Source organism: Athene cunicularia, assembly GCF_003259725.1.
Source record: "Athene cunicularia isolate RWA chromosome 1 unlocalized genomic scaffold, athCun1 chr1_part2, whole genome shotgun sequence".
Lineage (NCBI taxonomy): Eukaryota > Metazoa > Chordata > Aves > Strigiformes > Strigidae > Athene > Athene cunicularia.
Genome location: NW_020799092.1, coordinates 20599007 through 20622577, shown reverse-complemented (window position 1 = coordinate 20622577; position 23571 = coordinate 20599007). Strand labels below are relative to the sequence as shown.

The 23571-nt window shown below is 44.7% G+C and overlaps 1 protein-coding gene across 3 annotated transcripts in view; it reads right to left on the bottom strand.

The window, feature by feature from the left end:
• BTBD11 (BTB domain containing 11) overlaps positions 1–23571 on the bottom strand; it is a 161235-nt gene that overhangs the window by 14996 nt on the left and 122668 nt on the right. Inside the window, exons 6-13 of one of the 3 annotated variants that reach the window (XM_026840947.1) lie at positions 20631–20720; positions 17324–17425; positions 16118–16211; positions 15873–16008; positions 15301–15324; positions 14000–14220; positions 12384–12562; positions 590–695 (exon numbers count right to left, since the gene is read on the bottom strand). In XM_026840947.1, the coding sequence (XP_026696748.1) occupies positions 590–695; positions 12384–12562; positions 14000–14220; positions 15301–15324; positions 15873–16008; positions 16118–16211; positions 17324–17425; positions 20631–20720 (952 nt within the window). The remainder of the gene's footprint in view (positions 1–589; positions 696–12383; positions 12563–13999; positions 14221–15300; positions 15325–15872; positions 16009–16117; positions 16212–17323; positions 17426–20630; positions 20721–23571) is intronic. The other 2 variants (XM_026840948.1, XM_026840949.1) reach the window with 2 other exon arrangements.

The window sequence follows — 23571 nt, the reverse complement described above, 5'->3', positions numbered from 1 at the left end:
CAGACGAAGTTGAATTCAAAGCTTTCAAGTCTGTGACAACCTTTGCCGAGATGACAGCCAGACGTCCCCGCCGCGCAGAGCTGGCACAGCCTCCCAGCTCTGCTACCCAAAGCCAACGGCAGCTGAACGGATGCTGGAGGGCCCTGCGCTCATTTACACCCTTACGTCCTCTCTCCCAGTGTGGGGAAGTCTTTGGGCCAAGGGGAAGAGGGTCCTGGAAAATCGCTCGGGTCTTCTCCCAGTCACACGTAAACAACCTGGGCTCTGTCAGCAGGGCTGGGAGGGCTGTGCCGCCACCGCATCACCCGCAGCCAGCCACGGCTGTTTGAGATGCCGACGGACATTTGGCTCCGGGCCCCAGGTTCAGATCCCAGCCCAATTAGCAACACAGACAGCTCTCTGCAGATTTACAGTCCCACTCTAATGCACCTGATAACCTTCCTGATTTCAGCGGGAGTTTCAGGTCAGGCTAAGCTTGGGGACCTTTTTCTAGTTCTGCCTTTCAAATTCAGGTTTTTCTCTGACTTGTGCCCCCCCCCCCCCCCAGCTCTCCTTGGAGAACCAACAAGTACCTTCAAGTCATGCTTACCTAGGCGAGAGGTCTGCTTGCGCTTAATTTCAACGAGCTTTGGAATAGGGTAGGGTCCATAGCAATGAGTGAAAATGACAGAGAGCTGCTGGCTGATCACTTCGTTCTAAGCAAAAGAAAACAAACATATGCAATGTAAGCTTAGTATGCAATGCAAGATCAGTATGCAGAGGAGATGTTATGCTGTTCTCAAGAGTTGCATGTTTTGAAGCTGAAGAATGTGATTGCTGAAGCTTTATTAAAAATTAGAGCTCAGGATTATCAGTATTTGTTAGAAACTGCAATTCTCATTTACTTGATTGCTCTGTTTCCTGTAGGAATCAGTTAAAATGAAAAATCCTCTCCATGGACCAGGTCTTCTTTTCCCAACAAACTCCACAGCCCCTGTCCCCTTTGTAGAAACAAAGCTCCTTTACAATAGCAATTTAATTTCATTTGCAGACTTACTGTACTGGAAAATGACTTTTTGTCGCTCTTCAGAAAATGGTCATCAGTCACGTTTTAGAAAACCAGAGCTACAAATAGATATAGCTGCACGCATTTCTAAGTGCAACAGCCTCACAAACAGACCTTCCCTTACAGAATGACTGAAGCATCATAGTCTGCCACTGAATCTCCTCATTTAATCCTGAATGTTTCAGTAATGTGCTCTTACAGCGCTGGCCCTGGCCTGGGCACCACTGTCCTGAGGAAGCCACCAGACCTTCACAGAGCCAGGCCTGGTCCCTAGTCCTAGCAATTACTGTCCACACTCTGGGGGCACCTTTCCTAAGCGCCTAAGCAACTTGAGTATTCGTACACCTAAGGTGCAAAGGTAACGAAATGGATTTAGTGCTTAACTACCTAGTTCACAGCCAAAAGCAGGATTTAAAAGCTCTGGCAAATTTTATCCCATGCTTTGGGGATAACCAGATCAGGTCTAGCCAAGTTCAATGGTGCCACATGGCTAATTCATGACATCTTTTAGCTAACCTGTTGGTTGGTGATTCCCTTCCACACCAGCAAACTGTGAAAAGGCAAGGCACTTAAGATATGAGAGGGTCCAAGGCCAAGGAAGTAAGCAGGTGAAGGACAAAAAAAACCCCAAACCAATAATATAAAAATTCGAGGAGTGTAGATATTATACTAAAAATATCTCCAGGCTTACAGAGCTGAAATTGAAGCTTTCCTTTCTCTGAGCACATTTCAGCTCAGTTCTAACAGCAGTGCTCCTTAAATCCCATGAGGGGCAAGGAGGAGTGGCAGAGATCCTGTAATGACTCCCTTACTGAATCTAATCAAATGGGGTGGGAAAGGGTAGAGCTGCGCCCTCACAGGCACAGGCTAATGTCAAAGGAAATTACATGCGCTCGCCCGCAGGCAGGAGTCGGCCCCTATTACTACGTCAGATGTAGCATTGAAAGAAATGCTAAGATAAGAGAAATACTGATACTAAGAGACACCATTTAGCACGGCACAGGGACCAGCCCTCAGAGAGGGGGCTCACTGCTGTGGCTCTGAGACAAGGAGGACATCTCGCCCTGGGAGCATCTCTCTGTTCAGCATCTTCCATCCAGAGCTCTGCAAAGCACTTCACAATGGGAGTGAATCACAGGGTGAAGAGAAAAGAAAGATTTAAGGCCAGATTTAAAGAAGGAAGTGACTCAGCTGCTGGGAGGGCTTGGGGGGGAGTAGGGGGGAGAGCTCTAGACAGACAGGGCAGAAAGAGCAATTGCTTCTCTGCTCGGAAGGGCTGTGCTGAAGCACAGCAGCCGACTGAGTCAGCCAGGGAGGAGTGCATCCGGGGGGATGCTGATTACCAGCAGGGCAGCTCCCAGTTGGATCTGGCAAATGCTAAGAAGTCAGTAAATACAATAGAGGATGGGGATAATCCTGTGGTTCAGAGCAGAGGGAAGCTTCTGGAGAGGAGACATAATTGCAAGAGCAGCACTCACCTTTACCTGCAGTGAATAAAAGCAAAGTAACCACACTAAAGAGGACAGCTACTAGCAGCTCCCTCCTGAATCTGCCAGGGTGCACAGGTCCTGTCTCTGCCACTGAGGTTTTAGTGGGTCCATGAATTCACCAGTCCCAATACAACACATTTCCCCCTTCCAGGGTGCCAGTGGGAATGTGCTGATGGAAAATCTGGGCGTTAACTTCCCAGCACCTTGGTAGGAGCCAGACGTCTCATCCCTCACCAGTCTGAGCCACAGCACCACGTACCAGGATGTCCAGGTGCACCGAGACTGGGGACGGTCACAGACACGGACAACCCCATGGGAGCCTGCCTCACAGACGAGGTGCTGCCAGCTCCCTGGATCACCAACAGGGCACAAACCCTGTGGTGTGCAGATACAAGCCCATTATAAAGCCACCTTGCCACTGACTGCCCACAAGCCTGTGAAAAACCTGATGTAAACTAAGCTCTAATTAGCTCAAGATGTGATACATTCACATGAGAGATACTTAAAAATCCTGAGACACGGAAGAGAGATGGGACAAAGAAAAAACAGACCTTAGGATCGACACATCAAGGAAAGCAGGGCCATCAGGCAGACAGTGGCTAGATGCATTGCAGACCTTCAGACCTCCAGTGCAGGACACTGATCTCATTTGACAGAGAGGAGGTTGGAGACCTTTGGCTTCTGTCGATAACATTAAATACTTACAACACATACCACTGGAAGACCAAAAAATGTACTCAGCTGGAAAGCTGAAGCATGTGCTCATCTCGAGTCATCGCTAACAAACAGCAGCAAGTTTTCTCGCTGAGACACGGCGCGGGGAGCGGTGAGATATCACAGCAGAACACACTCGCTTCCCACACCATCCTGCATGCAGCCAGGCTCACAGGGCTGTGGCCCTGGATCTGCTCCCTGTAGAGCCTCTGCTGCCTTTTACCAATAAACCAGGCAGAAAGAAGCAGCAAAGAGAAAAGAGAAAAGGGATGCTTTGTCTGCAACTGGATGGCCGGGGAAAAAGTTGGCTTTTTTAAGCCAAATCCTGCTCTCGGAGCAGGCTGAGCTGGGCTGCCTGTGGAGTAACCGGGAAATACTGCAAGAGTCCACAACCTGGGGCACCAGCACTGCTCTGTCAGAAAGGAGGACGTGTCCAGCCTATTCAACCTTTCCCTTTGCACAGTGCCCACATTGGGAAGCTCAGAAGCTCTCCTGGTTACCACATCTATCTCATTTAAGCACCAAGCTGGATAATTCTTCCCTGTTTATCCTATCACCCTACCAGCTGACTGAAAGAACAGCTGTAACATCTCGCTGCAGCAGTTGTGGGCGTCAATATTAACACTGGAGGAGCAAACTGAAGTTTGTTTTCTTGCTACAGTTTGAAGCTGGAAAACATTGTGCTAGGATATGTGTGAGGCTGAGATCTGGAGCGAGGCCAGCTTCCTTTCAGACATGGGCGTTCATTGGTAAATGGAGCTGATGAGCATCATCTACTGTGGGAGGGGGAAGAAAGCTTGGCATAAGATATAATAAAAATATTTACCTAGCTATGGGGGTGGTTTACAGATAGACAAAGAGGGAACAGGGAACAGCGAATCTTCTGAGGGAGACAGAGCTTCCAGCAGAGAGTTGGTTGGTGAGCAAGCAACTTGGCTTTGTAGATACAAGCGGTGTCCTTACTTAAAAGCATTCTTCAGCAGAGATCTAAAGGAATTCCCCACTCCTGGTGAATACACTTGAACTGCGAGGGGAATTCATAAATTCTTTTGAAGCAAAGCTGAAGGTTTTCAAGTTACGGGAGCAGAGATGACTAGTCGATTGATCTTAAAAGAGGTGAAGACCTAGGTCGGAAGTGCAGGTGTATCTTTTCCTGAATGTCTGTCTGATGAAGGTCTGTGGCAGGACTCAGGAAAGGCTCCTCCAGACTTCAGCACATAATCTGGGAGAGAGCTTGCTCCATTCCATTTTACCCAGCTCAATCCAGCCTAGTCATTCTGGGATGTGGTCCTACAAGATGGTGGCTATGCTCCTAACTCTCAAGGAAAAAACTCAGGTCAGATTCAGCAGTTAGGCTAAAATGTTGCTCTTTTCTGACCACACTTTGCTTCAGCTGCATCTTCTTCATAGGCTCCCCCATTCCCACGCCACATCTCTCTGGACTACTCAAAACCCACTGCTTAGTTCTCCTCACTGGCCTATAGATATTCCACCACCTCCACATGGCTGCCCTCTACAGCGGTAACAAGTTAGGCGGCTTTTCTTTGCCTTTGAAATCCCAAGTAGTACTTTGGGTTTTCCTTCTATTGATGTCACCCTCATTAGCTCAGCCTCATTAATGCCCATTTAATCTAAATATGCCGGGCCCTCAAATTTCTCTGTCACAAAACTCCAAAACCAAAAGCTCACCGTGTTCAGCAGAAAAATCACACCTGCTCCTCTGGGCTCAATGTCTGCCTGTTAATACACATCTCTACCCCCAGGCAGAGAAACCGCGCTGCTCAGGGAACAGGGGTGCTGGCACACGTATCTGTTCTCTCTCTGGTCCTGAGGATGCTGGAGTGACCCAGCTCTCTGCTAAGAAGCACTGCTTCCCATCACTTTTCACACATGGTCCCTGGCAGCTAATTCCAGCAGTGGTGGAGTCTCGGGATATCCCAAGCCCCTTGAGGACTCATCCATAACTTCCTTCCACGACAGGCTGGGATACCCTTGAATTATTCTTCTGTTTATGCTCCCCTCTTCCCAGAAAGAGCCGATAAAGAGTGAAGCAATAGAAGGCCTTTTGCAGAATCCCCATTCCTGAGCACTCAAAATCTATGAGACTTTCTTCACTGTCTCTCTCAACTTTTTCCATCCTTGCCTAGGAGTTTCCGCTACAGCCCTCTAGCATAATTCACTTTTGCCAGCTGCCTCAAAACTGATTAAATGCCACTTTAGAGGGTCACTCCTAGATGATTAAGCAGCATACACATAATTAATATTAGTCAACAGCTGCAAAGGTAGGGAAGCCCCAGAGGTTGGAGATACAGTTAGAGGCAGCAAACTGCGTAACAAAATGGGTTTTGTTAGTGCCGAGCTCAAGTCCTTCCACTGCAAATACAAACGGAAAAGAATTAATCACAGGTAAGGCACAAATGGACCCTTCAGTTAGCTTCTGGGAAAGCTGCCAAGCCTCCCTTTCAAAAGACTCTTTATGTCACAGCTGTGCATTGTATGTAAAAAGCTGAGATCCCCGGGCACAGTCTAATCCCTGGGTGAGAGCCCAGAAAAGGGCAGGTGTCACATCCATGGCATTTATTTAATGTAAATGAAGAAACGGCTCCTGCCTCTGGCAGGGAAACGTTTTAGAAGGCAGACAGAGGGTAGGAAAAAAAATCAAACCTGTGTTAGTATGAAGCTGAATTTGTGTTATGAAAACATGAGGCAGAATTAACAGTCTGTTACTACCATGCTGCTCAGTACCTGGCGTTCCCATCTCACATGAAGAATGCACGACGTACATGTGTGGATAGCTTGCGTCCCGGTTACTCTGAACTGTTTAGACACAGAAGTACTACAAATGACAACGGGCAACATTACAGATAGCTGCAATTACTTGAGAACAGTGAAACCTGCCTTATGAAATCACTCAAAGTCCCAGACAAAAGATCAATCAACGAACACAGGCTGAGCACTAGCTGACACACAGAAGGGCATAAGCCACTTCATGGAACCTGTAAGCAGGCACTTTAGCGTCTTGGAACACCTTCAAGGTTATTTTTAGTGCAGGTTTTGGTGTGCCTGCAGAAAGTCCACCTTTTTCTTCAGTTAAAGCATTTCAGTCGTCAGCCAAAACATTCCATTTTCAGGTGTTGACTTTTTCAAGAAAGGTAAAATATTATATGGAGAACAAACGTTCTAATGAAACCCACCATTATAGTAAAAGCTCAATTTTGTATTGAAAAGCAGTTTATCAAGGAAGTAAAATTTCACCCAGCATGAAGGGGTCTTTCCTGATCCGTCTCCAGGCAGCAAAAACATGCACAGCACTCTCCCAAGGGAGGGCTTTCCTCTAAGAGCCGATTACAACCCAGTGCCTGCCCGAGCACCATACAGTTTTCACCTCTCTCCTCTACCATAAGCCCTTCCTGCAAAACAGGATCGTCTGGCTTCATAGAGCAAAACGCAGCTTCGCTCAAGCCCATCTTAAATATTCATTTCAGTCCATCATGAAGCAAAGGACAAAAGGGGGAATTTTCTAGCTCCTTCACTTTTCTCTGCTGCTTTCTAGGTCACGTGCAGACCTCAGGGGAAAGCTTATGTTTGCTGACCACCATGCCGGGAGTTTGTAGAACAAATGCACAAGTTGAATCTGTTGACATTCTCTGCGGAACCTCTCCCGACATTTGTTTTAGAGGAATTAAATCCAGAAAGACCATATCAATAAAGAAACAGAATGCCCATCTCAAGCTTCAGCTTCTGAACATTTTGCTGCAACAGAGCAGGCAGGTGTTTCAGTCTTTCCTTCTGTTTTTTGCTTGCTGGAGATGTGAAAATTTTTTTTCAGTAGTTACTGCATCTGTGACAGAGGCTACATGCTGCTATTTCTGAAGATATATTAAAAAAATTCCCCAAACTTTACTTTCTAAGAGATTTTGGATTCTAAGTGGCTAAGTCACTGTTGAAAGGGTACTTTAGCTTTTTAACTATATGTGCCAGGTTTCTCAAGATACTCACATGCCTGAATCCTTTTTGAATTTTAAAAACTAGTTATTGTTTTGAATTGTTATTTGTTCTCAGTAACTGTCAGTACCAGACTGATGGCTTTTATACAAACACTTCAGTCTTCCAAAAGAGTCTGTGCAGCCTTGCAGCTTTCTTCAGCTGCCTATAGGCAGCAATGCAATTTGTAGGGTTTGTGAAACTCTGCAAGAATTTTATATTCCAAAGAAACATCTTTGCTCCTGCATCTTTCAACAAGCATGGCTGCACAGTGTGATCATCACCTTTCTAATGGTCTGAATTTTAAAATAAATGATCTTGTCACTGATGGGAAGGATGAAGAGAAAGCTGCAGAACGCAACTGAGGAAGGGCAATGAAGGCCCTCCCATGATTTTTCAAGCTGATTTTGTCATGGACAATACATTATCAGGAATGCTTGTATGTAGTACTTCACCAAGTTTTCCTGGTGTGAAGCACTTCCAGTGTCAGGCAGAGCTTCAGACAACACTTCAGCACACGCACTCAATGCACACACGGACTAACACGTGCACTTCAGCCATGTGTGTCCACAAAGAATCCAAAGTAATGGCAAATAGCAGCCCAATGCCATACTACGGAGGAAGGAGGAAAGTTGTAAGAGGCGTTATCTGGAATGAAAAGATTTTTTTTCCCCCCCCCCCTCCAAAAACTAGGTCAAGGACAATCTGATCTAAATTTCTGTACACAGAAAAAGCAGTGGATGAAACTGGCTCATAACCTCATACTACCAGCAACGGTGCTGGCTCATCTGCAAGGATGGAGCTGGGTGATTTTAATGACAATTCAAGCTTATGCAGAGCTCTGGAGTAGAAATCTAAAACCAAGCCCCTCCAAAGGCCAGATGTGTTTAACTTCCAAGGTTGTGGTTTTGAGTCTTTCTCTTTTCAGGTTGTGGAAATGTCGAGATCAAACTGAAACAGCTCCAGGATTTTCACAGAGGACAAAGAAGCATCCCTGCACGTTCAGCACGTTATGCTCAAGAGAATCTCCCTACAAAAAAGGAAAAGCTAACCTACAACCTCCACCTCGAGCACTAGGCCTGCAGATCTGGGTAGAGCCTCCATGCAGCTCTTTGAAAAGTATCTGTCTGGGGGGTCCAATCTCTGAACTGTGGCCAGCCCTCAAGCACAGTCACTCCTCAGGCAACTATGGTCCTCTGACATGGGGCAGGACAATCCAGCTCAGACACAGGGGAGAGCTTCCAGTGGGAGGCTTGGGGACATTCATCCAGGCCATGAAGAGCAAAACACAGATACCAACAGGCAGGAATTGAGCTGCATCTTCCTATCCTTCTGTAACAAGATCTCCAGTGTCAGCTTTGAGGGACTGAACTCTGCTTTATGCAGCAGCTAATCTTTAGCTCAGGGCTACTCCCTCCCAGAAGTGTCTCTCTGGCTTTTGTCTCACACAGTCCTGTACAACCATTTCTAGCAGGCTATGTTTGGGTGTTTATCTGCCAAAGTGATTCAATCCATCCTGAAATGGCAGTGCCTTTCCTCCTCATCTGGTGGTCCAAATCCACCACCACGTCACTGACATTTTCAGTGTCAGAGCTTTCCCAGTTTGACTTTTGCTTGCTCTTAAGGAAGTGTCTTAAACTAAGCTCTCCATGTCCTTTCCACTAATGCTGCTTTCTCTGGAGTACCTCGTCTCTGGTCTTTGGTTTGGTAATGACCCAAGTTCGCTGCACGACAGCAGGAACCATGGGGAAGAGCAAGCGCAGAGCAATTCTCTGCCTGTTCTCGCAGGTCTGCCTTGCCAGCATGGAAATGCTGCCGCTTCTCCACTCTCCATCCAATTCTCAACAGTACAGCTGATAAAGACATTTAAAGGCATGAAAGGAAATGAAAGTGCTCTGTCCCACTGGAAGCCACCAGGAGCTGGGTATCAAACCTTCATTTGTGCTTTGGGAAGTCTTCCTCCACGGCTTTAGTGCAGCAGTGAACAACTGATGTGCAATCTATTCACTGTTCTTCCCCGCTTATTTCACAGCTTGAAGATTGGCAATAAAACTAGGGACTTCAGCTCAGCAGTTTTGCACAATTTGCCAGTTTTTGTTGCCTTTCTGTGTTCCGGCATCAGGATTTCTGCAAATTTTATTTTTATTTCTATTGTCAGCATCCCTGCACACAAATGGGAACAAAGTGCCACCCTCCAGGACATCAGCATCAGTGCTGACTGGTGACAGAGCTCCCACATAAACTCTCACATCTGGACCCTTCTAGGAACAGACATTTTAAAAACCATCTATGAGACAAAAGGAATTCCTTATATCTGATGCTGTTCTTGTAGGTATTGGCTATTTTTTCTGTAATCTTTTCATTTCCCTAGTATCTGGTCCTTTTGCACAGCCTGGGAACCTGCAAGACCATTTTATCCAACAGTGCAAAGTAGAAGGTAGGGGCAGAAGGCATGTTTCCTACTCTGAGACCTGCCCTATATTTCTATTAAATTTTCGGAGAGTTTTTCTGGCCAAATTACTCAAATTACAAATTGCTATCTGGTTTATCCGGGTTGTCACAGCTTCTGAGGCCAAGACTGTCACTCTACAGTGACTCTACAGAAAATTCGTCTGTTTAATTACCTCAGTTTCCCTGTTCGTAAAGGGAGGCTAAGATCTTCCTCCATTTCTCAACTCATTAAAATTTGTAAATTGTTCTGAGATTATGGGATAGTTGGAACTATTTATAGAAATGCAAAATGGCATTTCTATTAGGTTCAAGTTGCCATGCAATTAAAATATACTGAGCATCACAATATGTAGCAAATGGGACATCTTGTTTTACATCAGCCAAGAAACACTAAGTGGCTCTGTGCTTCCTAGTTGCTTATTTTATACTTTTTGCCCTGAGAAACTCATTAAGGAAATGTACTAGGCCAGACTGTGATGTTTAGCAAAAGTCATAATCTCTTGCGAAGTTCCCAGCCCACAGGGAAAAGGATGTCCGTGTGGACAAATCAAGCTCCTCTCCCCTCAGCTCTACGAAATGCAGAGCTTTACGACTTGCTGTCAAAAGAGAGGGACGTGAAGCAGTTACAGTCCTTCTGCACCTCTTAAAGGAGATTTCCATTCTGTCGCCATATATAAAGAACGGCTTCTGCTCTCAGCCCTTCCAGAGAAGGGGAACAGAAGATCTTTTGAATCTCAGCTTTCCTCAGCTGCCTTCTATGGAGTGACCAGGGAGAACTTTTACTGGCTCATTCTCCTACAAATGAATTTATTTTGATTCCTTCCAAAGGGTTGCATAGAGTCTATGCTCATTTCTGTCTGGGAGAGCTTTGTGAGAGGCCATTTGGACAAGGCCGCTGCAGTAATTCATGCCATTTGCAGACAATTTGTAAACCCTCACAGTGTCCCAGAATGATTCATTATTTTTCTAAAAATATGAAGCCGTGTATGTGTGTGTGTTTGTGAATATGCATGCTCATGAAGAGTGAAGACAGGCAGCTCCCCTAGGCCCAGAGGCAGGAATAAAGAACAGCACAGATTTCTTTTGTCATGTAGGGGGCTTTGTGATACTGCAGTTATTTTACCACTCCACATTTTGGGTTTTAACTGCTGAAGCCAAAGCAGAAGGCAGCAGACATATATGTTTCCAGGTCTCCTATAACAGACTCTGGAAGACCCAGTCTAGCATGTCCCGAAAGTATAATTCTAAGTAAATAACTTATTCTAACTATGATCATTGGCCTTGGCTTCAGCCACCCAGGAGAAGAGCAATTAAAATCACCCCTCATCCTAGATTACAAAGCCTAAACTTAATTTCTGTTAAGTTTTAAATAAGATTAGTTTTCTATAAGCTTTCAAACCAAACAGCACCTTGCTGGTAGCTTCTCGATGAAGATAACATTAACCCAAGCAAGTTCAGAACAAGGAATCTACAAATCCTAGGATTTGGAATTACTTCCTAAAAGCTATCCCAAATATACTCTATAAATACCCTTCCAATACAAACTAATCCCAAAGAGAAGCCTCATGGGAGCAAAAATCAGAACAATTGCTGGAACAAATGTTCAGTATTTGCTCAGGACTGCAGTCCAAGCCCTCATTTCACTAGTTATACTAAGTCTGGAACATTTTAGTATTGAGTGCCTATACCAGAACGTCTCCCCTTTTCACGTTATTTAGGCTATTACTGCAGGTGATAAAAATTATTTGCTCTTTGCTGTTACAGACAGAGTTGGGTGAGAAATGTTACTTAGTTCCCAGCTGAACAATTAGAAGACCATACCAACGTTTATTATGGTGCATGAGAAAAAAAGAACAGCAATCAAATCCTTTTGATGCTTTTCATGACTAAAATGCTTTTCTGGTAAAAGTAAAGTTGACTGGGCATTCCTTGGGAGCAACTGACTGTCAGGGAGACCAGTAGAGAAAGGACTGTTGGTTATAACAAGTTTTAAAAGGAAGTATCCATCCTTCACCAGGTAAGACACTTTCCTCTCCCTGACTGCCCCGTGATCATTCCCTTTGCTATTATACCTGCATACCCAACAGTACCTCCCTCAAAAGTTTTTCTTAGTCTGATTTGGCTGGCTAAGAAAATGTCAGCTGAAAGAGTAAATCTGTGAAGGCTGCAAGTACAAACACTCACCCAGATTTTAAAAAACTATCCTGTTCTGTGCTTGTAGAAACCAGTCTCCCCACAAGCTACGAAAAGAGTCCAAATCCCACATGAAGGGAAAAGAAAGTCATGTAAGAGGTAAAAGAAATCCAAAGCAAACATGAATATTAGCTTTGTTGTACAGTCCTGTAAAACAAGTTGGGTAAAGCTACTCTTTTGGTTGGTGTTGTTATCAACATCTCTTGCCACACTACTGTGACCCTTTTAACTTTAATTTCACCACTACGCATCAGCTTCTGTTGTCTCTCCAGCTTATTATTAGCATTAGTATTAAGCTGTTCTAGCAGGAGATGTGATTAGCTTGTGTGTTTTTAATCCATGTTTCCACAGTGGAAAAAAAAACCTGAGATACATAATACAAATAATAATAATCCTATACAAACTAAACAAGCTTTGGGTCAACTGTGCAAAAATATTATTGCAAGCTTTGTGTCTTATGGGATGGGAATGAGGCTGATTTCTTTAAAACACATAATTTATCCTACCTTGCTGGCTTTCAGTATCTCAAACATCAGAGGCAACCCTTGTGTGATGAGCTCCTCTGTGTACTCTTCTTCCTGAATGGACTTGAATTCCTTTAGCAAGCACTGGATGAGGGGTCTTCTGTGCTGCTGGAAGGACGTACGCAAGGACTCCAGCCACGTGTGCAGCGTCCAAGGAACACCTATAGATGGAGGACAGAGCTCATTCCCAGCTTCAGGGAAGGATGTGCCCTTCTGCTTTTTTACCTTTACTTATGCTGATTTTAAGCAAAAGCAGCCAAATAGCCCTAGAAATCAAATTCCTATTTATCCTCAATTGAGAAGGCTGGTGGTTATCAGGACATCCCACACCTAATGCACAGAGGCTTTCTTCCAAATACTAAGAGAAGACCGTGGTCTCTATGCTCATCCAGCTTTCAGCTTCTCTGCTGAGACTGCCAATTTGTGGTAATTGCTGTGGTGTTCTGTGATGCAAAAGCCTTTTGGATACTAGATTTACACTAGCTCATTTGTTTGAATGTAGCCCTGGAGAGCCATTAAATGGGAAAAATAACGGATTTTGGTCACTACCCACCTGGATTCAAACTGGTGGTCTTCAGATTAAAACTTTAAGTGCTACCCCATGTCCTCTACTGATCATTACTATTTTCCCTGAATATCACTGGGAAAATTAAACAGACCAGCCTTTTCAAGTAGTTTGTCATGGCAGAACCACTCTCCAGGAACTTAAAGGGAACTGTTCCCATGCACTGAGTGAGAAAGAACATGGAGCTAATGTACCTCTGCAAGCATTAGGCTGGGTGTGACCTAGTTTTTGCTCTTGCAGAATGGAGTGGGAGGAAATGCAATCCTGGTATTTGGCTACAAAAGATTCTTCCTTCTATTTCAGCCAGTGTCCAGTGCCTGGAGAGCAGTCCCATCACTCTCCTCTCATTCATTGCCAGGTTTTTGCCTGCTCAGCCCACCCGGTGAGCCACTCAGACCACCGCACACCCTGACCCACACATGTCCCAGGGCTGGAGCACCACAACAGGCAGAGCCATGCCAGGCACTTGGGTCTCTCTCTGAACGCATTATCAGTGGGGATGGCAAATACACAGTCCAGATGGATTCCCCTCCATGCTACCCAACCAGCCTCCCCACGGGCAAAGCGACTTCCCAGCAGGTTGGTATGACATTCAAGCCCTGCACTGGCAGAGTTGGCACACCAAGAAGCTGGTTCCCTGCTCCTACCCTCAGAGGCTCCCAAACCTCAGAAAATAAAGATGTTTTAATGGTGGACTGCTTTATAGAAGAGTGCAAAAGACGAGTTGTTCAAGGTGGCTCATGGGAGCTGAACACTGCCCTAGAGCCTTACCTAACGCTCTACCATGCAGCAGTGAAGATGGCTGCTGGTGGAAACCACTCTGTCCTGAAGAAAAGTGCCATGGCCCCTGAATGGGGTTTGCTGTGTAACCAAAATGGGCTGGGAACCTGCCAGATCCCCCATCACCTTCTGCGTCTCCAAGAGTTAAGGAAGGTGCAACTATGGTTGGCTTAAGCAACAGCCCATCAAGAGAGGTGCATTTCTTGCAGCTGTCCCTACCCGGAGGGATTGGAGAGAGGGCACCAGCACTGACCTATGCTCCGTATGTCAATGGTCACATCCACGTAGCCATGCTCAGCACTGTGGTACATGGCCTCCTTCAGGGCTTTCAGCTTGGCCTTGCTGTTGCGGCTGGCACAGAGCGGAGCTGCCGCCGAGTCAGGCAAGTCCGTCCCCTCGGCAAGGATCTCCTCCAGTGACAGAATATCGCTCTTCTCCTTCTCCGGCTGAGCAAGCAGCTTGCGAAAGACGTTCCTGTCAATCACAGCATGACAGAGACAGGGAGAGGGAAAGAGGGTGGGAGAGCAGAGTCAGCGGCTTGGCTTTCTTTGTGCCCTGGATACTTGCTGCAGTGTGGCAAGTTAGGACACCTATCCAGGGTATTCCTCCAATCAATGGAAGGACCGGCTGAGAGCAGTCCCGAGGCAAGCAGTGCTCCTACTAGCCCACCTGCACTGCCTGGGCCACATCTGCAAGACACTGCTGTCATGACAGAAACCATACAGATGTCACATGAGTAGCAGCATCTCGTGGGAACAGAGACCCATGAGCTAAATGTGACTCAAGACTTCTTCCCCCAACCAGGGAAGCCCAAGGTGCCTCTGGGCAAGCTCTTGGGACTTTCACTATGGAAGCCACTTAAGAAGTGAGCTGCCTGGAGATACCAAAAGCACCACCACTCCATTAACACTCAAAGCAGTCTGGGAAAGCTGGAGCAGCTAGACAATAAACAAGGACAGTCAGGGCAGGTTCGAGCACATCTGGGACTACTCTGCAAAGCCACTGATCCAGTTGGGCCATCAAATAGCAAAGTCCAAACTCAAGAGACTTGGTGCTCTCAGGTTCATACCAGTGTAACCTCACTGACAGAGTCGCCCTCAGTTTCGCAGCTATGAGAAAAGAAACGAGCCTGGTCCCCATCCCACCTCCCTCGTGCTCCGATGCCCTCCCTGCACCTGCTCAGACCCCAGCATGGGGTGGCAGCAAGGCATGGCGTATCCCAAACAAATCTGCAGCAGAGAGGGAAGGAGGAGAGAATGTGTGTGAGCAGTGTACAGGTATAAAAGCCAGGGCCTACAACATGCGCAGCCAGCAGCCAAGCTGAGGAGAGCCCCAGGTCCTCCTCAGGCACACGGCTCCCACTCACACCAGCTGGCAGCAAGGCCGGAGCAGTGAACGTAAGACTCCGATAACCACACTGCCCTTTCTGTCCCAGGGATCCCTCGCAGGCTCCAGATGGGCAGCGTTGTGCGAACCCGCCCTGACATGCCGTTAGCATGTTGTTAGACTGGCAGCTTGTCTCTAAGCAAACAGACGGTAGGTACTGTCTCTAACCTGTATCTATGTTCCTCTGGATGGCTACAATCAGAAAAGTAGGAGCGTGAAGATCATTATACTAGTCCATTACACTGCAGTCAACTCCTGAGCGTTGCAAGATCATGCATGCCAGATGCTCATTTCATTACTTTTTTTAAAAATTTCCAGCACACATACGCACAGGACACACAGGACTTTACAGTAAACACAGATGCAGAAACTCTATTCAACAAAAACTAAGGCTGCAGCAGTACAGACATGATTCGCTCAAACCTGAGAAATACGGCAAGAAATTCAGAAGGAATGTCTTTGTCATTCCTTTCTGCTGTCACATCAGCTGCCATTTAACAACCACTGCATTTCAACACACTACAAGGAGCCCCCTTCCTTTTTGTAAAAGATCAGGTATCAAAAAGCAGTTTTGTACCACCAACTGGTTAAATTCACATGCTAGCAAAAAGCCTTACATCTCTGCTCAGTTGGTGGCATGTTCAATTGTTCATGCAGAACTTTCACCCGTCTGCTCAAACCAGACACCCAGGCAAAAAGTAAGCACTTGAAGGATGCCACTAGACTTGTTCCCACTCTACCTGTGTCCATGTGCAGCAGCCTGACTGAAAGAGTTCATGTCACCTTGTGGAGTCATGGAAATGCCATTCCTGTACATTGTTCCTATCATGGGGTCAGCTCCTCGCTCCAACAGCAAACTGACCAGTTCAAAATTTCCTGCAAGTTAAGATATACATTTTTACTTCTTTTAAAATCCAGTATTTGCTCACCTAAACCACAGATCCCAACTGAAGTAATTATTACAGTGGAAGGAGAAAGTCCTTACCAGCAGCTGCTGCCAACTGTAAAGGAGTTTCAGAGTAATTTTCCTCTCCATGCTCCAAGGAACCTTCTACCTTTGCTCCAGCATCCAACAACAGCTAGAAAGAAAATTCACCATTTAGAGCAACTGGGGGGTATGACAGCGTTCAGAGTTCATGAACAGTGACGAATGGAAGTCTAATGCTTCTTATTATCTGCAAACCAGACACAATGGAGACAAGTGACATGCAAATTCTGCCCATTGTTTCACAGAGGCAATCTGATTCCTTTTTTCGCTCATTTTACGCTGCCAGACACCAGGAGCACTAGTGTCCCACTTCAGAGCCAAAAAAGTGTAACCCAGTGTTTCTGAACAGGAAATGGGGTAAGGTCAGTGTTAGGAAGTAATGTGCTGAAGATGGAAGTACTGAAAATTAGCCCGACAAGCCCTTCCTTCATGGTCTTCTAGAAGCCCAGCACCATCCTAAAATGGATCAGATTTCAATTGCCTCCATCTTTTATATAAACACATGGCCAAAAGAAAGGCAATTCTTAAGAACTTGATTGCAGCAATGAGTCCAAAATCTGTGATCTCCATCAGGGACACCTCCACGTAAATAACAGCTGAAAACAAAAGTGGCCAAGGAAAGCAGGATGAAGCCTGTCCTCCAGCCCCCTCTTGGCCATTTCTGTCTTGAGGCCTTCACAGTTTTGGCACTTCGTTAAGTGTGCCACAGACACAGCTGTTTTGAAGAATAAACCTTCTCAGTTTTTGAGATGCCAATGCACAGAACCAGCATATCTCACGAGACACATCGATGGGGTGAGGAGAGCAAGTGCTTCTCCCCCTTTGGAGCGGCACAAGGGCTGTTGTCCACCTCTCCCCCACCAAGGGAGAGGCTCTGTGTTTGCTAGAATATTAGAGTGTGAGAAAGTGTAATGAATGAATAAACAAACATATAAAACAAGTGGTCAGGAAGGAGCACAAGGAGTTGTCAGACTTTCTTTGGTGCAACTTTGCTTTAAAATTGTCCTATTTAAACCTCATATTGGTTAAGGTTTGAATACCATATTCGCTATACAATAGGTCTATTATGTATCAGTACACTCTAGAAGAAGCAGAAGTAACCAATATGAGTATGACAAGAGGATACTGGTTTGAGATGGATGTAATCAGAACTGAAGAGGAGAAACAAAAGAATGAGATGCAGGTAGGGAAATACAATAATACCTGAACTACAGGAATATGTCCATGCAACACAGCAAATGTCAGAGCTGTCCAATGGCGGGTCTCAGGGTGGACGGATGGGTATTTATGAGCAGTACTGACAACCTACAAACAAATTAAAGTTATTTTTTTAAAGAGCTATACGTAATAAAGTTCAACCTGCCTGAAAGCCAGGCATGTGAGGGAGTAAGTGAAATAGAAAACCTGGGAAAAATGCTTTATAAAATGATTGGCTTCATTTTTTTTCCTGCAAAAATTTTCTCAATATTAAAACTGTTCATGCTGATTTGACAGCCTGAATAGAGGTTCATACCAAATGAAGTCTTTTTACCAACTACTGTAGCTCCATCTAAACCACTGGCCACCAGGTACTTTTGCACAAGGTAAAAACATCCACAGCTGGTTACAGCAGCACACACTGGGGAAGAAGGGACGGATCAGGACACTTACAGCTAAGGACCGCTTCACAGACTTCTCCAGACCATGTTATAAACAGCCCTGGGTCTTGAGATTGCTCCAGGCCCAAATAAATTCTTTTCACATAAATCAGTGTAACTTATGTCACTACCATCATGAAAGACACATCACAAGCCCTATCCTGGAGTCCACAGGTGTGTTTCCAGGCTCCTCCTCTCCCTCCAGAGGAAAAAAAGACAGCTGAGAAGTGATGGGGCTGAGTGGCACTTCAGAAATGTTTTAAGAAAACTGCCTTCTCCTGTCTGAGTTCAGTTAAAAGAGCAGGGTGGTGACAGTTAAAAGAGATACAAACTATATCCTTAGAAAACAAAATGGTATTTTTTACATTGCTTCTTCCATTTTCTACGCCTTAGTGCCTGGTGCCTCTAATGTAGACATTGGGGAAGATGAATAACCACTCCCTGCTTCAGTTTCCCTGTCTTAAAGATGGGGATATTAATATTGATGAGGTTCACAGAGATGGTAAAATCTAATGAACGCTTGCAATCCAGCACTGCACACTCAGATGGAATGTGACACTAAAATTCAAAATCTTATTATTGATCTTCAGAAGAGGACTAAAATCAGAGTAAAAGATGCATGATCTCTCTGTCTCATCAGCCAGCTGTGCTTTCACTACCTTATCTGAAGTACTTTCATACACGTAGGGGAGCAGGGCCAGTTATTGAAAGCTCAGTTGCATTAGCAGCTCGCATTTCCAAGCACCACATGCAGAGTTTTGCTAGAAGCACATGACCAGGTCCTCAGACCCAAGGAGGGACTGACAGGGCAAAATCTGAAGAGCCCCTGTAGATCCCACAGCTTGCCAGAGGAGCAGATCTGCACCTGGCTGGTTTTGCCCAGATTTGCCAAAGAGAGAGCTCAATGTGCAACAAGAGAAGTGTGCTGGCCTCTGAGCAAAGGCATGGGGCTTCTTTGGGTCTGGATTTGCTCAGAAGGAAGAGGATCGAGCAGCTCGAGCCTTGGGATTTAGGCTGGGGAGCAAGAGCAGCGGAGGGTGAGGATGGGCAGGATCATAGCTCAGTAAATGCATCCAGCTCATCCTCAAGCATGGATTCCCACCACTGTTCAGGGCAGCCCACAGCAAGCAGAAAAGAAAATGAAGTCATTTTAACTCCTTTGCTCCTTTTTTTTTTTTTTTTTTTTTTTTTTCCCCCCCTTTTCCCCCCTTAGAGTCCTTTCCGTACACACAGTGCTTGCAGAAGACCTGTGGTTGACTGGGCTTTTAAGGCCTCAGTTGAGATTTGCTGAGCAGCTACAGGTCCCACTGACTCCAGAGTGAATTGCAGCTTCTCAGCACATCTGGAAATGAGTGCATTTTCACTAAAGATGGGCAATCAAAAAGGGAGGCACCCAGCATTTGAAGCTACTTTTGGAAACATATATATATATAACTGATTTGCAAAGTAAAAGGGGGAAAATGATGCTGGCACCTGACAGAGTATTTATTTTTGTTCATGGTTGATTTGCCTTTTTTTTTTTTTTTTGCTGTAATTGCCCAATTTGCACAGTTGGTTGTGGTGTGCACAAATCATCTTATAATTGCACACCATAATTATTCACAGTTCTTGTCTCAGAGTGTTTTCATTTGATTTTAGAGCAAACACTATACAAAAATGAATCAAGGAGGTTCACATTCCTCACTGGAGCTGTTCTCTCAGATGTCAGCAGTTTCAGGAAGACAAAACTGTTTAAATTTGCATTTGGTTCAAGTCTGGAAGATTACTGGAGCAACTGGGAGGACTGCTCCTAATAAAAACTTGTCCTAAGAACCAAATAATGCCATGTCACCTTCTAAGCCACAGGGAGGGTTACAGGAAAGATCAGTCTCCATGCCATCCAGTCTTTGGTGTGCCTCTTGAGAGTGCTAACAAGAGTTTGAGTATTCAATTATTGACAGCTCTTGAGGGTGGTGTGCTTGAATTTGGGTAACTGAAACCAGCGGCTGATTTCACATAAGCCACCAAACAGCAATCACATAGTAAAGACTGTCAGTCTCTTGCAGGCACACCCATTTCTACTTTTAAATTAGATTTTTTAAAAGTGAAAAACATCTGGCTGAAAGCAGTGAATACAATTTATCAGCTTGCTCAAGTCCAAACAGAACAGATGGAACACAGATAAGTGAAGCAGACAAATTAATTTACTCATGACCTCAACAAGTTAAAACTGAAATCATTAACAAATAATTTTTTCACCGATTTTCAAAAAGCTCTTTAAAAATGTACATACCTGCATTGCACAGAGTCGGACCACAATCTGTTTAGTGGACAGATTGTGTAAGTTTGTGATGTGCATTCATCAAAGAGACGTTTATATTCTGAAAGCTTCAAGCTCCTCAACTAAAAGTTTTTAGCCCAAGGCTCTTTGTAAAACAAAGCAGTGGAACTTAACATTGCTCTTGTGTGGTGGGGATGCTTCGCTGGAACATCCCAGTGCATAGAATGCTCACACTTTGGCAGGTTATCAGATGGGTGTTTCTTTTACCCGCTTCATTTTAATTCAGCTGGGAACAGGGGAGTTCTTCCAATGTCATTAGAGCTGTGCTCTGTGCTAGTGCTAATGCATGTATTCATTTGCAGCATGCAAACACAACTAAATCACTATTACCTGTGGTGTAAGTCTGATGACTTGACCCCTGCTGTGCAGTGAATCCCAGTGTTAACCTAATCCAGTTTGATGTCATTGTTCATTTCAAGTGGTGCCTTCCAGGATAAGACAAATTTATTTTCTTTTTAATTCTTGTGATTTTCACCCCGCTACAGTTTCAGAGGGGAGTTTAAGATGTAAACAAATAACAGGAAAAAAGATACAACCAACAAAATGTCCTCACCTCAGCATTCAGATCTGCTCCAGCATCTAGCAGCATCTGCACCATAGCCTCATCACCCCTGACACAAGCATACATCAGTGGAGTCATGCCCTAGTCATTTTTTGGAGTTAAAAAACAAAGGAATTGACAAATTTAACACAGAACTCTCTTTGATTTTTTAAAACAATTATTTAAGTATATATCATCAAGACTAACAGTATGTATTTAATGAAAGCCATTACCTCTGTTACAGACATGCCCCTCAGAATAGCAAAAGCCAACCGCTTTTGTAAAATCTCCATTTCTGTTATCTCTTGTGCCAACTGGGTTTTTTTCATCTTATCCTTGACAACCTCACCATGGTGAGTAAAACTAGGCTTGTCAGCCTCACCTCCATCTTCATATACTAAACCAGACAATTTCATCTTTGGGGCCTCAGCAGAGAAATGTTTTTTATCAAAGCAACCATACTTCCACAGGTATTTTAAAAAGACAGTAATTCTATTAAGTTTTCTATGATCACAGTTTCATAAAATCTAACATTTTAACTACTGAAAGAGCCTTTAAAAACACCCCAAGTTCCTCTTAAGACAGGTTAGATTCGGGCACACCTTTTTCAATATGAATACTATAAGGGACTGGAAATGTAAAGGCTTTGTATAGCACGCCCTAGCAAACAAGGACTTAATTTTAAATGGAACGCCAGACAGCATTGTTGCAAGTTGCTGGCTCTAGGAAAACATGGTCCTGTTTGGAGAAAAAGCAGATTAAGTGACCCTTCAGTACAGAACCACCACAATGCAATTTTTATTAATCTGAAATACCTGCTGCAGCTGATCACCATTTCCCCTAAGATAAGTCTTAGTGTGGTAGTGGTAATGAGTCCAGATTAAACCATGAAAAAAATCGTTAAAACTACAATAAATTATAACAGAAAAATAAGCTTATTAAATACAGTAGGGGGTCTTGATGAACAGCCACCAGTTGTTTTTGCAGTAAATCTACCGCAGCATGCAGCTACCTCTGATGCATGTTTATAGCCTACCTTGAGGTCCCCTGGTAAATTTGCCCGTTTGCTGTTTAACCTGAGTGCTGCTGCAAAGTGAAGTTATTTTCAGAGAAAGTGGAGGTGCCCAGCAGGGCCAGACACAGACTCATGGCACTGCTCTTCCTAGCAAGAGCCCAGCATCACTATTTTTGCTAAACTACCCCATTTTTCATGTTTGCATGCAGGGCTGAAGTTTGTAGATGTTTATGTATTGAAGGGCTGATCTTGTAGAGAAAATATAAATTAAGGTGCTTGGATCCCCCCTGAAACACATTGAGCATCTCATGGGTTCAAATCTGCAGTGTACTTATGGAAATACAGACTAAGAGAATAGGCATTTGGGGCTTCATGCCATTACTAAGAAAAAACAAGTTCACCCCAGGCAATGAGAGTTCTTGGGTGACTTGAAGTTACTTGCAAAGAGAATTTGAAAGTACTTCAGCTACAGTCAGTGGCAAAACATTTCTTTTGGCAGTCAGTAAACACTAGAAAAAACAGGATCACGAGAATTACAAAAAACGTGTGTTTGGGCCTTGAAACACAGGGATGGGATGGCAGCTTAAAATTAAATACATGTTCCTTCAACTACTTTTTCAGTTTATGTAAGTGGTGTCAATCAATTATTAAGTGTTTAGCACAAGGGGTCTAATCAGATCTGAAGAAAAGAGTTTGAAAACCTGGAGCCGGGGCTCCCCCCTGCAAGACGCAGCATGTGGGCAGCCGCAGCAAACAACCCTGCAGCAATGCCCAGAGTAAAGGGTCTGCCTGGGGACCACGTGGGTTATTTTGGCCATGATGAAGCTGAAGAAGGACTTATCACTGACTAAAAGGGAACCAGAATCTCATGCTGCAGTATCAGGATTTTAAAGAGTTAATGAGGTTTCTATCCTCCCCTTCCTTTGCACTGCTGTCCCTACTGCTTTTTGCCTCTGAGAGTCCCCCCCGAGGCTTGCTCTGCAGCTCAGCCTTGGGCTGCAGCATCATTCAGCACCCCTCTCTTTGCACAGGGGAGGAATGGATTTTTAACGAGCCCATCGTTGGTGTTCCATGCACACAGAGGAACAGGGTAACAACGTGTACAATCAACGCAAAGGGAATTTTGCTTTTGGCAAAACAAAAAAATTATTCTCTTTCTTTGAGCCTTGTATCACTTAGGACTCTGTCCTGCAAGACGTGGGATTCTACAAGACGCAGAATCTTTGATTCAGCGAAGCATTTAGGCACAGGCTTAACTTTCACTCAAATAGGATGTAAGCATGTGTTCGGAGTTAAGCATATGATTAGGTACTTTGACGAATCAAGCCAGAGTGTTCCCAGGTTTCAGCCTGGAGGACAGAGGAAATATGCTGTGAAGTTTCCAGGTTCAGATTAACTTATTCTTTTAATAACAAGTTCTTAAAGTATGTAATAATAATAATTTAATAATAATTTTTAAAAGTATAACGTATGAACCTTGGAATGAGCAGTCTGATGCTATTTTTTTTCAGGGAGTACTGCCCTCTTTAAAGCTTTTCTCAAATGAGCCCACAATATTGACTCAGACCGAAGCTACTGAATAGCAACATAACTGACACTCTTGGATCAGCTTTCATCTCAGAAGATCTAAACCCACTAACAGTCTAGCTCTTGTCCCAAGTGACCACCTCAGGAGCAGCAGCCACTTGCCTCCTGCCAAAGAGGATGCCACAGCTCTGGGAACGTACAGTGACATTTTCATCAGGGACACCAGAAAATTCAGGAGACTCTGTTTCAAAAGGAAATGGTAGTATCCATGGCCATCGCTTCCCTCTGGGAAGGGGGAACCACTTTGGTGATCATCACAGTCCAACAGACTGCTGCCGGTAGGTAGCTGCACAGGCAGGTTTATCCCTGGACACAACCAGCAGCTTCACAGAGGTGTAACTTCAGGGAAAT